Source organism: Elgaria multicarinata, chromosome 12, assembly GCF_023053635.1.
Source record: "Elgaria multicarinata webbii isolate HBS135686 ecotype San Diego chromosome 12, rElgMul1.1.pri, whole genome shotgun sequence".
Classification (NCBI taxonomy): domain Eukaryota; kingdom Metazoa; phylum Chordata; class Lepidosauria; order Squamata; family Anguidae; genus Elgaria; species Elgaria multicarinata.
Genome location: NC_086182.1, coordinates 17650753 through 17668135, shown reverse-complemented (window position 1 = coordinate 17668135; position 17383 = coordinate 17650753). Strand labels below are relative to the sequence as shown.

The 17383-nt window shown below is 44.2% G+C and overlaps 1 protein-coding gene across 1 annotated transcript in view; it reads left to right on the top strand.

Moving 5' to 3' along the window:
• Nucleotides 1-17383, top strand: part of KCNU1 (potassium calcium-activated channel subfamily U member 1) — a 75491-nt gene that overhangs the window by 20326 nt on the left and 37782 nt on the right. The window contains 6 exon segments of the mRNA XM_063139490.1: nucleotides 468-619; nucleotides 3937-4056; nucleotides 4499-4567; nucleotides 6341-6427; nucleotides 7653-7756; nucleotides 13862-13970. Of these exon segments, the coding sequence (XP_062995560.1) occupies nucleotides 468-619; nucleotides 3937-4056; nucleotides 4499-4567; nucleotides 6341-6427; nucleotides 7653-7756; nucleotides 13862-13970 (641 nt within the window).

Here is a 17383-nt window from a genome sequence, read left to right as displayed (position 1 = left end):
TTGGATCTAAAGGCATCACAAATGTTAGAAACATTGTAAGTCTGAAATGTCTAAGGGCATGTCTGCAGTAGCCATTTATCCCGGGATCATCCCTGCATATCCAAATGCCACACAAGGGATCCCGGGAGCAGGCAGGGACGATCCCTCCATTTTCCTGGGATAACTCTTAGGTGAAGAAAGGGCCTAAGTCTTCCTCAGGTTTTAAAACAGTTGAATTTCCTTCTCTTTCACTGTGCAAGATCAAGTAGCTTAGGAATCATGATGTGGAGTGATCTAGAAGTTCCCCCCCACTCCCATAACATAAAAACTTCGGAATCATGAAATAATGGGAAAATATCTTCCCCCAGTATACCAGACATTTGGGGAGTCAAGTTTTCTCTGCAGGATGGGTTGTTGTTTTAATTGGAAACCTATTATTCTGCAATCTCTTGTCCTTTTGTATTTCTCCCTGTTTTCCCCCTAAACAGGTCTATTTACCAAAGCTCCCCAATTGGGACTGGAGGAGAGGCGATAGTATCATCTGCTTTGGTGAACTCAAGCTTGGGTTAATAGCTCAGAGTTGTGTGGTGCCGGGTTTGACCACACTCTTGACCAGCCTGTTTGTTAGGGAGGATGCTCAGGTAATTCCAGATTTCCCCTCTTTGATGGGCTGTTGCTTTAACCAGAGTCTTCCTTGCTGCAGAGTTATCATCTGCTTACAGTGGAAGAAACAACCACGCACTGGGCTAGATCCAGAGTTGGATTCAGAAGGATCTGGTAGTAGAGAACTGAGGAAGTGTCCTTGATTTCTAGTATTTTATGGGCTGTGCCTTTGACCCGAGTGTGCCCTAGCCATAGCTAGAGACTAGTTTCCATGGTTCCTAGACAGCATAGGATTGTCCAGACAGTCCTACAACCTCAAAGGTTGTTGTGGTTTTCCTGATGTTGGGGCCCTCTTCTTGTTTCCACCCAGCCTCTGCTGTGGCTTCCTCTACGGGATTGGAACTCTAACCTCATGAAGGGGAGAAACTGGATATTTGGGGGCATTCTGATGTGCAAGGAGGTGGTGGCCAAAGGTCCAGGGGATCCTAATCCTCCCAGCCACCAACCATGTCTCTGACACAGAAAAACACACACACACACCACCATTTAGATATGCTCAAGAGCATGTCTAAATGCTTCTCTTCCATTGCCAGGTGTAGGATGGATGGATTTCTTCTGTCAATGGATGGAAGAAAAATACAAGAAGCCCTGCCTCACTCCTGCCTTTCTGGCAAGAGCCAAGGGGATGTCAGAAGGAGAGGAGCCTCTCCAAAGCAAAAGCATAGAATTACTTTCTAAGGTGCAGTCCTATCACTTATGCCTTTAATGCTTATAGGCATCCAGTGCACAGTGAGATTGGTACAGCCAATCATCACCTGTGCTGCTCCTCTAACTCTGCATTTTCACTAGACAGTCTTTTTTGCCCATCTAGCCAGGGCATTCCAAAGGGGGCGGGGAGAGCTGGGGAGAGCTCATATCCCAGTTCCTTCAGTTGCCTCCACTCCCAACCAACAGGAATCCCCCCTTTACGTCCTCTCCAAGGTTGAGTCCCCAACCTCAGAGAGGCAACCAGCTTGCTTATTTTCATGCCTGCTGCCAGGGGGGTGGGGGAACAGAGCAGAGATTCCCAGTTCTGATGCCAGAGGCTGATCAGATGCTGTTTAGGGGCCATAGGATGGCTCCTTTGGTGAAGCAACCTCAATAGTGAAGGAAATAACCACACATTATATATCAGTGAAACTGAGAGGCTATTTTTTTAATTTAATGAGTCTCAACTGCATCCACTGTCGAGTTAAGCATACATGATGTTAATGACTTTAAGGAACTTGTAATTATTAGCTGCTGTACAGACATTATATTGCTGCTCATTTCCATTGCATTTCCCAGTATACCACATACGTCACATTTCTTTCGTCATTTATCCTGACTATGAACCTAGAAAAAATGGGGGGGGGGAGAGAGAGAGAGAGAGAGAGAGTGAGAGAGAGAGAGCATATTACCCTCTTGAATGTTTATGACCAGATTGGGCTTCAATTCTGAATCTTGCATATTCAGTTCCAACACATCTTGCATATTTATTTATTTATTTATTACATTTCTGTACCGCCCAATAGCCAGAGCTCTCTGGGCAGTTCACAAAAATTAAAACCATTCAAAGTGTAAAACAATAGTATAAAACCATAATATAAAATACAATATAAAAGCTCAACCAGATAAAAACAGCAGCAATGCAAAATTACAAATTTAAAATATCAACTTAAAATGTATTTATAGACTGTTAAAATGCTGGGAGAATAAGAAGGTCTTCACCTGGCGTCTAAAAGTGTATAATGTAGGTGCCAAGCAAACCTCCTTAGGGAGCTCATTCCACAGCCCGGGTGCCACAGCAGAGAAGGCCCTCCTCCTGGTAGCCACCTGCCTCACTTCCTTTGGCAGGGGCTCGCGGAGAAGGACCCCTGAGGATGACCTTAGGGTCCAGGCAGGTACATAAGGGAGGAGGCGTTCCTTCAGATAGCCTGGCCCCAAGCCGTTTAGGGCTTTAAATGTTAATACCTAAATATTCAGTTTCAAAATACATTGGGGGGGGGGCTCCTGTCAAATATATACATTTTCTCCATAGGCTAAAGCATTTGAGGGGTATTTATGCAATTTGGGAATTTGCAAAAAAAAAAAAAAAAAAGTGATTCCATCAAAGAGTGGAAGAAGGCACAAAAGGCACACAATGATCTGTGAAATGGAGATGGCTTTTAATAAATCCTGACATCTCTACATGCAGCTGATCCATGCATGAGCATGATGGAGAAGGAGAGGAGACAAAAATGCCCCTTCTCCTGCCATATCTGCCATTGCTGGTCCTGCCACTGTCTGGTCAAGGAAGGGAATAAGGAAACGTATTTGACATTGGGAGTGGTGGGGAATGACAGTAACAGGGTTTGTTGGGATGGGGAAGAGAAGCTGGCAATTCTTCTCCAACTCCAAGCCAGAGAAGAATTTGGGGGGGGGGAGAGATAAAACAAACTTCTCCTCTGAGGAGAGCTTCCTGAGCCCCCAACATTCTTCTCCTGGTTACCAAGCTTGGAGAAACACACCAAGATCCCTCAGTGAAAGCATCCCTCAAGAGAAATCCATCACAACTGGGAGGTCATCCCACATTTAAGTGGGTCTTAACAGCCTTTACAAAAATCATATTAGCTTTTGTCTGCTGGATACGTCAGTCAGAGTTGCAATTCCTGCTTTCCACTTCTGCTTGAAATTATTTGATTGCCTTTGCTATTCATTTGTCTTGTTTATTGATTTTATGGTGGTTGCTTGAATGATTATGCTCTTGCTTCCTGCTTTGAGGGGATTTTCTTGAAAGGCAGGTTCAACATGTTCAGTACAATCCTGGACATGACTATTCAGAAGTAGGGCAAATCCTGACAAAAAAGCAATCTGAAATGGATTTCTCATAGATCCTTAGTCAAAACTGATGTGACAGACAGATTGGCTCTGAGTGTCAAACCTGATGTGTATAAGCATGTAGAAAAACATAGAGGGATGTACAGTTTTAATAGTACAAAGGGTGAGTCTGTGAGGATATCAGAGCCTTCCTCTGGCCTGCAGCTTAACACCCCAGAGTTTTTACCCCACAAGTGCTTTGCTCCTGAACTCAGGCATTAGAGAAAAGCACTCACTTTGGGGATACAGGTTGCAAGGAGGTAAATAGTGGTTGTATTCTGCATTCCTTACCCTTATTAATTGAAGACCCCACCTCTTGCTGTATATGTGATAGGGACAGGTCTGTCCTTAAGCACCAGATCTGCTGCCATAACTTCTAGTTTGGCTCTGATCCCACCATGAACGTCCAGGATTCCCAACTCAAGCAGAAGCTACAGCCTGAAGCCTCCAAAGGGGACTGAACTTATGATTATATTTGTTACAGAAAGTGGACACTTTGAATAAGCACCAAGAAGAACTAAAAGGCCAGGAGTACAAAGTGATGACTCAGCTTCTCTCCAATACTTTTGTTGACACGACCTTCAAAGATGTGTGCCGGTAGGTCATCCCCTTGTCCCCAGTCTATCAGATGACATGGGTTGGCTTTTCAACCCTTGAGGCAATTGCTGGTCAAGACCTGTTAGTTAGGAAACAAGTCCACCTAGTGATTTCAGAAAAACCTGAAATGGAGTCAAATGATTTCAGATATCTAGGAATTCAACCTGCAAATTCCCAGTGGATTGGCTTCTTCTGAGTTGCATGGATTCTGCAGCCTGGGTTGTTGTTGTTAAGTTTCTGGAACTCTATGCAAATTTAGTCATACAAAAGCCTCCAGGCAGCTTGCTCATGATGTGATTAAACTGTTGGGCACAGAGATTCCAGCAGGGTTAATGGGACTGTTTAGCTTTCAACAACAGGTGGTGCCCTGAATTCCCTCGGTTTCCCTTCTCGTTTGTTTGTGTGTCCCTTACGTTTAACTGGCACTCCTCTCTTTCCTTAGATTGTGCTTTGTGAAGCTGAACCTCATACTGCTTGCTATTGAGTTTCGATCTGGCATTCATGGAAACAGGTGAACACCTACATTGTTGAATCAGTATTAACAAAGATAAGAACGCACACACACACACACACACACACACACACACACACACACACACCCTTAAATCCCCTTTAGTTGAAATTGGGGAAGTGCACAGAACCCCCACGTTGACTTGGATCCTGCTTCAGAGAATGGTCCATTTCTGCCTGGACAAATTCAGAGTAGGTCCTCTTCACCCAGGTATTGAAATCTGACTGATGTGTTGTGCTTCCTATTGACTATCATGGGAAATCCATAAAAGCTTATATGTTGTTGTTCTCTTGGTCAGAACTGGATGTTATTTGCAAACATAGCAGCCTCTGAAGGAGGGAATTATACTTGTCAAATGTCAGAGAAATGGGTTTAGGGTTTTTGTGTGTGTGTGTGCCACATTTCAATGTTTTGGGGGCACGGCCTTTAACCACCTCCTCCTCCTGAAACAAATAGACCTCCAGGCCAGAATCATGTCATGGCTGTCCTCAGTGGTCTCACCATTCTTACCACCACTTATCAGAAAATCTCAAGCTCTCTTCCTCTTTGGTTATTTTCCTTCCCTTCTTGAACCCTAAACCAGAGGTGGACAGAAGGTAGATTGTAGTCTACCAATAGATCTCTGGGTGATTTGCAGTAGATTGTCAAGGGTTCCAGACTCCAAGTTGTCTAACAATAGCAACCACTAAAAAAGTCCCCCCCACACACACAAACACACTAAATTAGACTGCTGAAAGATGTGGGGATTTTGTGTAAAATGACTTGTGAGCTTGATTCTAACACTGGACACACATTCTTGGGCTGATCATGTACTCAGAAGTACTCCTGGCCTCATACATTCATTCCTTTGGCTCTAAAGATCAGTCCAGCCCAACATTGCCTATTTTCTACATGAGATAGATTTCTGGGTGGCTATGTTTAGTAGGGCTGTGCACAGACCCCCCCCCCCGATCTGCTTTATGGCCTGATCCAGAACTTCCAGATCGGGCCCAATCCTCTTCGGGCCGATCTGCCCATCTCCCGCTCTGCTTCATGGAGCGAGATCCGGCTCTGCTGCCTTTGCCACATGGATGGCGGCGCCAGGTAGGCCAACCCCCCACCCCCTTACCTGCATCCATCGTGGGCTTCAATTGAGGCCCCAGCTTGAAGCCAGAAGAGGCCTCGGCCTTCACTTCTGGCTTCAACCGGGGCCTCAATTGAAGCCCGCGACAGACCACGACGGATGCAGGTAAGCATCCCTCCTCCCTGCCCCCTTACCTGGCTCCGCTGCAATCGCTGCATGGACAGCGGCACCAGCAGCACCAGGTAGGCCAACCCCCCCACCCCCTTACCTGCGTCCATCGCGGTCTTCAATTGAGGCCCCAGCTTGAAGCTGGAAGAGGCCTCGGACTTCACTTCCGGCTTCAACCGGGGCCTCAATTGAAGCCCACAACGGACCACGATGGACACAGGTAAGCCTCCCTCCTCCCTGCCCCCTTACCTGGCTCCATCACCATCACCGTAGGGACTGTTGCGGGGGCAGCAGCGCCAGATGAGTCCCCCTCCATCCCCCACTTACCTGCATCCGGAGGTCTGGATTGAGGCAATCCTCTTCGCCTCGATCTGCGCCCCCCCCTACTCTCTTCGCCTCTGCCTTTTCCAGAGGTGAACCAGGCCGCCTTGCTATTGCTTCTCCGACCTGAAGAGAAGCGGATCACAGCCCTAATGTTTAGGCAGTGAACTAAGGGAGTCTAAAAAGACATTTATTGTTATTTTCAAACTATTTAACAATAGCATCCTGATCAACCCAACTTCCAGAATAAGACTCCATCACAACACAATGGGCTTTTTCATTGCCAAATCTACGAAAGAACTGAGAAGGTAATTCCTTTATTATTTGTATTCAAGATTGAATATTTGAATTGCATTCCAAATGATTAATTTTGGGGGTGGGTTTCAGCTTTTTAGAGTGTCACATCAGCTTGTGTATGTGTGTGTGTGTATGTGTGTGTGTACGGGGTGATGCGTGCAAGTTTCACACACAGGAAGAAGAGACCCTTGAAATATTAGTGATGAGTCCAAACAGATTATTATGGTAAGGGAAGAGGGTGAAGTAGAGGAAGAAAGACTACCCACCACCAAATGCAGGGGCAGGCAATGTGGGTGCCATTGGCATCAGCGTACCATTGGAAATGTGGGTGCCATTGGCATCAGCGTACCATTGGAAAGTTTTCTTGGTGCTGGCTTTCACAATAAGAAAATAAAACATTTTCTTTCTGGCAGCTGTGAATAGGATTCTGTTGCTGTTACTGTTTATTGTGTTGTTTAGTATGTTGGGGCTCAGATACCACGTATTCAGTCTTTGGGCAGGTTACTTGTTCTTTGCTGTGCCTCTTATGGCAGTCATTGTGGGGTGGTGACTAGGAGAACTTCTTACATTATACACACAGAGAGAGAGAGAGAGAGAGAGAAAGAGAGGCCATAGCTAGACGGGGCGAAATTCCAGGGCGATCCCCCGGATCATCCCTGTATGTTCACATGACGCACAGGGGATCCCAGGATCAGGGAGGGATGATATCTCCCTTGCCCTGAAATCTCACCCTCCCCTTTAGGCCCGGTTTTTCCATGGTCTTGGGCTGAGCCTGAGACCGCAGAACATGTGGCCGGGCACCGCGGTTTGTCCTGGCTCCTCGCGTTTCCTTGCGAAGAGATGGGACCCACGCATGGGGCGCAGAGCTCCTCAGGAGCACTGCACCCATCGGGGGTGGGGTGAGTGGGGAAAGTATTTTTTTTTTAAAAAAAACAACCTACCTTTTGCGCACAAGCGTTCATGCGCTGCTGTCCCTTTAAAATTTTTAAAAATGGCAGGTGCAATACCTCTCCCTCTGAGGTTGTCATGCACCATGTGTAAACAGAGGGGGGATCTTGCGATAAAACCATCGCGAGAACTTCACTCCTCCACTGCACACTAACAGGTAGGTCTAGCTAAGGCCAGAGAGAGAGAGAGAAAGAGAGAGCCCTAGTGTCTGTTTTGTGTGTGTCATTTTCCAATTTACAGCTAAGTTGAATTCAATCATTTTCCCTCTATTTATTTATTTTTGTCCAGGGCCCGTTATTATTGTAAACAGTGCCACAGTGACATCCAGAATCCAGACCAAATTGGAAAGTGCCGTTGCAAAGCGAATGTGAAAAAAACGTTTTCATTTTCTGGTAATTTTACCCTTTGTTTTAGAGTGGCCTAACCATATATAGTCAGAGATGGACTACAGTGCTAGCACTTTTGCCCCTGCTCATTACTGAGGGACAGGTTATGGGGATGGCTGAAGCCAAGCATAGGAAAGAGGACTCAGCATTTTCATGTCCTTAGATACTAGTGTTAAGAACATAAGAAGAACTGCCATGTTGGCCCTGTGGGGAAGAAGAAAGACCGAGGGGACAGGAGCAGGCTGAGGAAACATCGGGGCCTGCTCCTGTTGGACTCTTCCCCCACCCCCACAGGGCAAACTGCCATCTTGGCCCTGTGGGGAAGAAGAAAGACTGAGGGGACAGGAGCAGGCCGAGGAAACATCGGGGCCTGCTCCTGTTGGACTCTTCCCCCACCCCCACAGGGCAAACTGCCATCTTGGCTCTGTGGGGAAGAAGAAAGACCGAGGGGACAGGAGCAGGCCGAGGAAACATTGGGGCCTGCTCCTGTTGGACTCTTCCCCCACCCCCACAGGGCAAACTGCCATCTTGGCCCTGTGGGGAAGAAGAAGGACCGAGGGGACAGGAGCAGGCCGAGGAAACATCGGGGCCTGCTCCAGTTGGACTCCCCTCCTTCGGGAGCAGGACAATCCCATCAGCCCTTTTCCCAGTCCACTTAATTTCTCTCTCTCTTTACCTCTTCCCTCCTGAACTCCTTTTCCTTGTGTGTCATGTCTTTATTAGACTGTAAGCCTGAGGGCAGGGACTGTCTTTTTTGCTAAGTGTAAGCCGCTCCGAGAGCCTTTTTTGGCTGAGGAGCGGGGTATAAATATGATAAATAAATAAATAAATAAATAAAAGAAGAGCCCTGATGCTGGATCAGACCAAGGGTCCATCTAATCCAGCACTCTGTTCACACAGTGGCCAACTGTCCATTGGCCAGGGATGAACAAGCAGGACATGGTGCAACAGCACCCTCCCACCCATGTTCCCCAGCAACTGGTGTACACAGGCTTACTGCCTCAGATACTAGAAGTAGCACATAGCCATCATGGCTAGTAACCATTGATAGCCTTCTCCTCCAGAAATTTATCCAACCCCCTTTTAAAGCCATCCAAATTGGTGGCCATTACTACATCCTGTGGTAGCAAGTTCCATAATTTAACTATGTGCTGTGTGAAGTACTTCCTTTTATCTGTCCTGAATCTCCCACCAATCAGCTTCATGGGATGACCCCGGGTTCTAATATTTTGAGAGAGGGAGAAAAAATGCCTCCCTATCCACCTTCTCCATACCATGCATAATTTTGTACACCTCTATCATGCCTCCCCTTAGCCTCTTTTTTCCCCAAGCTAAACAAACCCAGTTGATATAACCTTCCCTCACGGGGGATATGCTCCAGCCATTTTAGTTGCCCTTTTCTGCACTTTTTCCAGCTCTATCATATCCTTTTTCAGATGTGGTGACCAGAACAGTACACAGTATTCAAAGTGTGGTTGCACCATAGATTTGTTTAAAGGCAGTATGATACTGGCCATGTTCTTATGGGTGCAAGCTTTAGCAATGTCAGCATGCATGGCAAAAGGCTGTCATACAGGGAGTATTAACACTCGTCGCTCTGAGTGATATTCATGTGAATTGTAGTTCTAGAGGGTAAGTCATGATTCTATCTTGCAGCAAAAACAAGTGTCTTGTGGAACGTTAAAGATTAGATTAATATTTATTGTGGCATAAGCTTTCATAGATACATACATACATGTATCTGGGTATTGAGTTAAAAATAATAATACAAAATACATGTTTGCCTTCCAACTTTCCTGTTTCAGCCCAGATAGCTGCATATTTCGATCTTGATTGAGCAAGTTAGACTTTTGATTGAGGACTCGTTTGATAAATTCAGTTATGTTTGTGAAGGGGTTTGCACATCTTCCTCTCTCCTCTCCCAGCTGGCTTGAGAAATTTGGCTATTCTAAATGAAGCCATTTTGCTTCCCATGAATAATTTGGCCAAGTCAAAGCCCTCTACGTTTGGCTCAAAAACCGACCTGGGGAAAATCTTGGAGGCAAGTCTAATATGATGTGCGAAAGTCATCAATGGTAACATGGTTGTGGGAAACCAAGATGCATGAGCTACTTCAAGAATGCATGATGTTTGACTCGATCAGGGTCAATTTGCAGCCTGGGCATGACCAGTGACTGCTGAGTTTGGTAGTGGGAAACTCAGGCTGCCATTGCAGGGTGAAGTGGCTGGAGGCAAAATTCCTGCCTTTACTGGTAACCATCAGATGATAGAATTGGAGGCAGGGGCTTCTCAGTCAGCACCAACTGAGCATACAGATCATGGTGATTGCCTAGCCTCATTGGAGCAGGCTGGTGATGTCAGTAAGGGTGGCTAGCCAATCAACAACCACATGCCTGAATGGAATTAACCCAAACTACCACTGTGCTGGAAACTTCTCCCACATTTTCCCCCTGACCATTCTCATTCAACTTGATAGGGGGAAAAAAATCAAAAAGAAATTCAATGGAGAGGAAAATGTTGGAGACTTTCTCATAGGTTGGGCTCAGTTTTCTTGTGTTCACCTTAGTTAGGAGGTGGCCAAGAAATGTGAGTGAGTGTCCTGCCTTTCGTTGTCCAATCATCTCCCTGACAGCCTGAAGCTTCCTGCACTTTAATTAAAGCCCAGGAGAAAGACATCATGAGGTAATTCCTCCCAGAGAGATTTTTCAGATCAGCAAATGTAGGCAGCTTGGGAGACTGCAAACAAAGCAATGGAGGGATGTATAATAGAAAGAAGGCATATACACTGTGCCCTTGACAGCCTCACAGTGATTAGGTAAGCTCAGAAACGCTAAAATAAATAAATTAAATGACACCCTGAGAGTGAGGGAAAGCAATGCTTTCTTAGGGGAAAGAAACTTTCAGGAAATTGGAGGACAGATTTTCGCACAGCACTAGGTCCACCTGTTTGCTGGAGCTTAACTCAACACTGCCCCCTCATGCCTGCATTGTGGTAGATGCAAAATGGGTGGGGGGTGGGGTTATTACTCAATATCCCAAAACCCTTACCCCTCAGAAAAAAAGGGGGAAGAAGACAAAGCTGGGCTACAGCCCCTACCTGTGAAGAATTGGTGTGAAATGCTTCTCCCCCAGTAGAAATTTGATGAAATTCTCCCCCATTCCCACTCCATTTCTCTGCTCACAAATAGGGTGGAGAATATTATTATTATTATTATTATTATTATTATTATTATTCTCATTCATGGTGGTTTATCTAGATGGACATGATGGACATTGCCAAGTCATGCTGTCTTTTACAGATTCAGGAATTTCCTGACAATTGAGCATGTTTTCAGTATGACTGCTTTCTAGATGTTGGTGTGGATGTATCTTGGTATATTATTATTATTATTATTATTATTATTATTATTATTATTATTATTATTATTATTATCATCCCACTTTCCCCCCAAAACTGGGACTCAAGGTAGCTTTACAAAATTAAAATATATACAGCTAAAACATATAATTAGAAATGTACAAAAGTTACAAAATATATTTCAACCATCTGTAATGTTAAAACATTTTTTAAAAAATTAAAAGACAAATGGCAATAATTTCACACAGTTTAACCCAAGTACCCTTTGCCTCCACTGCTGCTTCCTGGCAGTGAGGAATGTCCTTCTGATAGTTACTGGGAAAGGGGTTGGAATCCTCCTTTCCCCTTGAATCAGCCCTAAGCAGCTGTTGATAAATCTCATTACTTGAACCATTTCACCATCAACTGGGCTGGGCATGTACCCTCCTTGTGTCTTCCCACTGCTAGTAAGCCCCTGGTTCAGGCCGAGCTTCTATATCAACATAGACCCCACCAAATGGGAACTTAAATCTCTGACGCCATTTGAAGTTATAGCTCTCACTGTGTGGAGAACTGTTACTCACCCTGCAGTACTGGCAATAATCTCTCAGCCATACTCTTTTCAAGAGTTTATTCTGAAATGTGTCTGTATCTCTCATCTGAACAGCAGATGGCAGGCAAACCCCACTGCTAACTTAGCTGCTAGTATCTCCTTTGCAAATTGCTCAGGGCCAGAATGACAGAAGCACACATCCCCTGGTGGGATCTTCGAACCACACATCTGTGGGCGTGTTCACACATCACATTTCTGTTAGATAGCACAGTGGTCTTCTGAAGAACATGGCTATGGTTCTTTCTCTCTAGTGTTCCCACAATATGTTTGTTTACATCAGTTTAGGGTTAAGGAACATAACACAAACATCCTACATGCAATTACACAGAATGCAACTAAAAGCCAGAAGAAGAGATGTGCTGAGATGTGCTGAAAGAGATAAAGGGACAATCCAGTCCAGCATTTTGCTCACACTGTGGCCAATAAGCCCCCCCCACACACACACACACAGCATGAATGCTATAGCACCCTCCTATTCACATCCCCCAGCAACCAATCTACATGTACATTGATGGTGCTATATAAATAAATAATAATAAATAATAATAGGCATACTGCTTCTGATACTGGATGTTGTATATAGCCTTCATGACTATTGGTCATCAATAGTAATCTCCACCATGAATTTGTCTAATCCCATCATGTAGGGATGGTGGCCATCACTACATCTTGTAGTAGCAAATTCCATGGTTATATATGAATATGTCAGATATTACGTGGTGAATACCATATTCACAGGCTACCTAGAGGGATGTTACCACAAAACCTCTTAATCAAAGACTGTGGACTCCATCACTTGAAAATATTCATCATTTTGCTTGCTACCATATCACGTAAAATGACCCAAGGTATCTTGGAGATTGTTTTAGTTAATTTGGTTAATAGCAATGATAGATATTAAGATTACTTAATTATTGTTCAACTATGGCAAGTTGACTACTTGCACGGTTGCAAGATTTGTTGTGTGCATGCCCTGTTCCAAGCCTTGAATGCGAGCACATGAACATGTCTACTGAAAATATTTGCAAAATGCCAGATATGTGTTTGCATTCATCGCATTCCGGATTCCAAGTTCAATTTGCACAAATTTCCTCATTACCCTGAATTATATGGAGCAAATGTGCATAAATTAAGGAATTTGTGCAAATTTGGGGACGTTTTGCAAATCTCCCATTCCGTTGTGATTTGTGCAAGTTTCCCAATTGCACAGAGCGGGTGGTAATGACAAATGGCACATGGGCATGAGCCTTGTGATGAGAACAACTTCAGGGACTCCTAGTGATCTCAAACATCACTTGTTCACCCACTCCTAGACGTTACCATTACAGGCAATATACAACTGTAATTCTGCAGTGTTCTTTTCTAATATTTGAATGGAGTTTTGTGATGGTGACCTCAACCATAGGAACCTAAGAATCTGTCGTATACAGAGTCAGACCATTGGTCCATCTAGCTTGGAATTTTCTACATCCGGGGTGGGGAATGAAGTTGTTGGACTGCAACCCCTGCTATCCCCCACCATAGGCCATGCTGGCTGGGACTGATGGGAGTTGCAGTCCACCAATATCTATAGAGTCACACACCACCTGTTTTGTGACTTGCAGTGATTGTCCAGGCTCTCATACAGGAATCTTATGCAGCTCTAGCTGGAGATGCCAGGGTCTGAACCTAGGACCTTTTGCATGTGAGACATGTCCTCAACCATTGAAATATGGATGTTCCCAGCTGCTGACGCTGTTCCTTTTCCTCCTGCCTGCTTGTTGGCCACTGAGCAACATGGCAGGGATACCTATTGCTTCTCCTTCTCACTAGTGCTATTATTTGTTTCTCAATCCCTTTGTTGCAGAACAGAGTAGGTGAGAAAGCAAATGCTAGCAACCATGGTGGTGATAAGCAGGAAGCTGAAGTCTAAAGCACTCTTGTCATGGGGTCCATTGATGGAGCCTGGGCCTCAGTAGATGCCTGACCATGCCAGCCCTTGATGCCAACCTAAGCAGTTGAACAATAATATTTTGCTTGACTTGGCTGTCACCATGAGCTGTTCCATGGAATTGTTTGCTGGAATGGGGAGGTGACCTTTAATTCATACTAGGCTATTGAACCTGGGCAACTGAGCAAGAGAGTGAGAAAAAATGCCTTCATATTTTTATTATTATTTCAGATAAGATGAGAGCCTTGCAAGAATATTTGAGCCTTCAGGATCAGTATCCAAAAGGTTCACGGTCCCTTGGGATTCTCCCTTTCTCAAGTCTGCCTGCAGATGGTGAAAGGTAAGACAGATGGAGCTCTGTGAATGCTGCAATTTGGGTGGGAGGAGAATAAAAGAAGGGTGGTTCTTCTTCTTTTAAGGTTGTGATTTAAAAGCCCCTTTGTGCCTTGTTCCTTAAGTCCAAAGGTGGTAGCATTGAATGGAAGAGCTTTCCTTCATTAGTGAAGGAAAGATGAACATGTGGGAATTACAAGCTCAGTTCAGACAACACATTAGTCAACACAGTGTGAAAACTCTGCTCAATGGTTGAGTTTTTATGAGGTACTCCCCACACAACATGTTCTAACTCCACCATTGTGTGACTGTGGGCTACCTTGGAGTTCAGTAAAATCCATCATGACATTTGATTGACAGTTCCTCTGCCCTCTCTCCTCCCCCAGTCCGCCTGAAGGTATCCCCATTGCTGGGGAGAAATCCAATCTTGACATCTTTCCTAGAGCAGTCTGGACACTCTTGAGCATGTTCAGAAGCATCATTTCCTGCAGGGTACATGGGAATTAGTTTTCTGTGCCTCCTGGTCCATTCCAATGTATTTTGATCCTGGTTCAACCTTGGAGCACATCAAGGAGCAATGAAAAGAAGCATAATTCATTACAGGGTGGGTAGGTGTGCACACACAAACACATTTATTTATTTATTTATTTATTTATTTATTTATTTATTAAATTTATATACTGCAACATAGTCGAAGCTCTCTGGGCAGTTTACAAAAGTTAAAAACAGTGAACATTAAAAAGTATACAAAATGTATATTTAAAACCATCAAAAATATAAAAACAACAGTATTAAACAACAGTATCCATTTAAACAACAACTGTTCTGGGGTCCATTAAAAAACAAACAAACTTAGCATATGTTGTTAAATGCTGTTAAATACCTGGAAGAAGAGAAAACTCTTGACCTGGCACCGAAAAGATAACAATGTTGGCGATCTTCATTGGGGAGATCATTCCATAATTGGGGAGCCACCACTGAAAAGGCCCTCTCCCTTGTTGCCATCCTCCGAGCTTCCCTCGGAGTAGGCACTCGGAGGAGGAACTTAGATGTTGAGCACAGTGTATGGGTAGGTTCATGTCAGGAGAGGTGTTCAATCAGGCATTGTGGTCCCAAGCTGTATAAGGCTTTATAGGTTAAAACCAGCACCTTGAATTGGGCTCAGAAACATATAGGCAGCCCATGCAAGTGGGCCAGAATCGGTGTTATATGTTCAAACCATCTGGTTCCAGTTATCAATCTGGCCGCTGCAAGCATAGGGTATCATGCGGGTCCAACTCCAGCCATGTTGATCCAGGAGTAGGGTTTCAGGGAGAGAAGGGGCTGAGCATTCTCAATTCCCAATCAGTAACTTGAACAAATTTAGAGCCCTTAGGTCTCAGGCCCAATGATGATCACATCTTCATGAGCACATGGTACCCCGTTTTCTTCCTCACAACGTATGATTTTAATACATTTTTGGGAGTGGAGTGGGATGAACCTCCCCCCGCAAGATTTAGGGTGGCCTTAGAGGGGACAGCCCTCTAAAGTGCTGACAGAGGATCACCCTCAGTAAGAAGGTGCCCTCTATTTTAAGGGCTGCCCTGTCCAATTCCAGGCAAAACATAAGGAACCTAAGAACTGTTGCCCATCACCAGGCAAGTTTAGAAATAATTACTATAATTTAAATTTCTATTTAAATTATAGTAATTATTTCTAAATTTGCATGTACACTGATGGTGCTATGTAAATAAATAATAATAATAATGCATTGATACACATAAATTAGTATATGCAAATGTCATGCAAATCACTGTTTGCTGATGTCCTCATTTTTGGTGGTGCATTTCCTCTCTTTTTGGGGTGAGTCATATTATCCAAGGAGAAAAGTACACCATACTATAACTTATTATACAAAGGGAAATTGAAGGGAAAAGATCAGTGGGAAGAACTTGAGGGAATGGCATAACTGTACCTCTAGACAAATATTTAGAGCATCAACAACAAAAATAGCTGTACTGTTAACTAACCTCCAGTAGCAGAAGGCACCTTAAGGAGAAGAAAATGTCCACGCTATAAAAGCTGGATTATAAGAATTTGGGGTGGGGGGTAGAGAAGGGGATCTTACCTTAAAGTTGATGTGTGTGAAGGGCTTCCTTCCTTTCTTCTCCTTACTTTCCTTATTCCATTTCTGTTTGAAAAAAAGTTGTGCTACAGCTTCATTCAAACAGTCCTGCAAAATTGTGTGTGTTGTACAGCTCAGCTATGCTCGAAACAATCCTGTAAAGTAAGTTAGGCTGAGAAAGAGTAGCTGAGACATGGTCACCAAGTTATGAATGGGCAAACATACAATTTTCAAGGTCTTTGAGGTTCTCCAGATTCATCTCGGAAGCTTTTTTGGGGAATGGGGGACCTTGTTTGCATTACTGAATGTATCTTTTTTTCTCTCTCCTCTGATCAGGAAAAATTATCATTTTCAGTAAGGAAAATGCACATTTTTAAAGTATGAATCCAAAATGTGTATTCCCCCCACACACACACACACGCACAAAACATGGGAATGTAGATTGCACAAGTGTGCACTTTTGAACACAAGAACAACTTTGCAAAGTGTGGAAATTTCCTGATAACTGCACTCCTGCTTGCTTTCATGTTGGGGGATTCTGAATGGGACCCATTACAATGATTTGCAAACGATGATGAAAATCCCACTCTGTGATCTTTTATGGTGATGTGGGAATTGGATCTTGGATCTCTGTTATACTAGTCCAGCACTCCAAGCCCTGTGACATATTGTGTTGTTGTTGGTATGAGCATTGGTGTGTGTTGTGTGTGTTTAAGAGCACATTCATACTCTCACAGATCTCTTCGCAAAATATATCCCAACAAAAACTGTGGACCCTTCCTCTAAGGAGGAGATGGCATCAATAGCTGCAATCCTGAACAGAAACAGAGTCTGAACAGTGTAACTGTGTAAAGGGTTGCAGCTGGAGGATGTAACCCTATACACGTTTACTTGGGAGAGCATCACATTGGATTCAATAGAGACTGCTCTGGAGGCAAACCTTCATAATCTGTAACACTTGTAGGTGCTGAAGAGTTAAAGGAAATAAAGTTTACAAGTCTGTGTAATATTACTGCACCCCAGGAGTCAAGACAACTGCTGACCTCAGCTAGGAACTCAGGACGGTGTAGGTTGTTTTTCAGATTTCTGTAACATGTGTGTGAAATTAGGGGCATGGTCCACAGGGAGGTTGATCTGCACAAGCCTCCATAGCCAATAAACAAAGGGCCAGACACAACAAGATGGCAAAAGATCAGTGAAGAGATTTCCTGTGGGCTGCCTTCCTCCTCCTCCTCCTCCTCCTCCTCCTCCTCCTCTTCCTCCTCCTCCTCCTCTTCTTCTTCTTCACTAAATGAAGCCATAGGGGTATTATATGA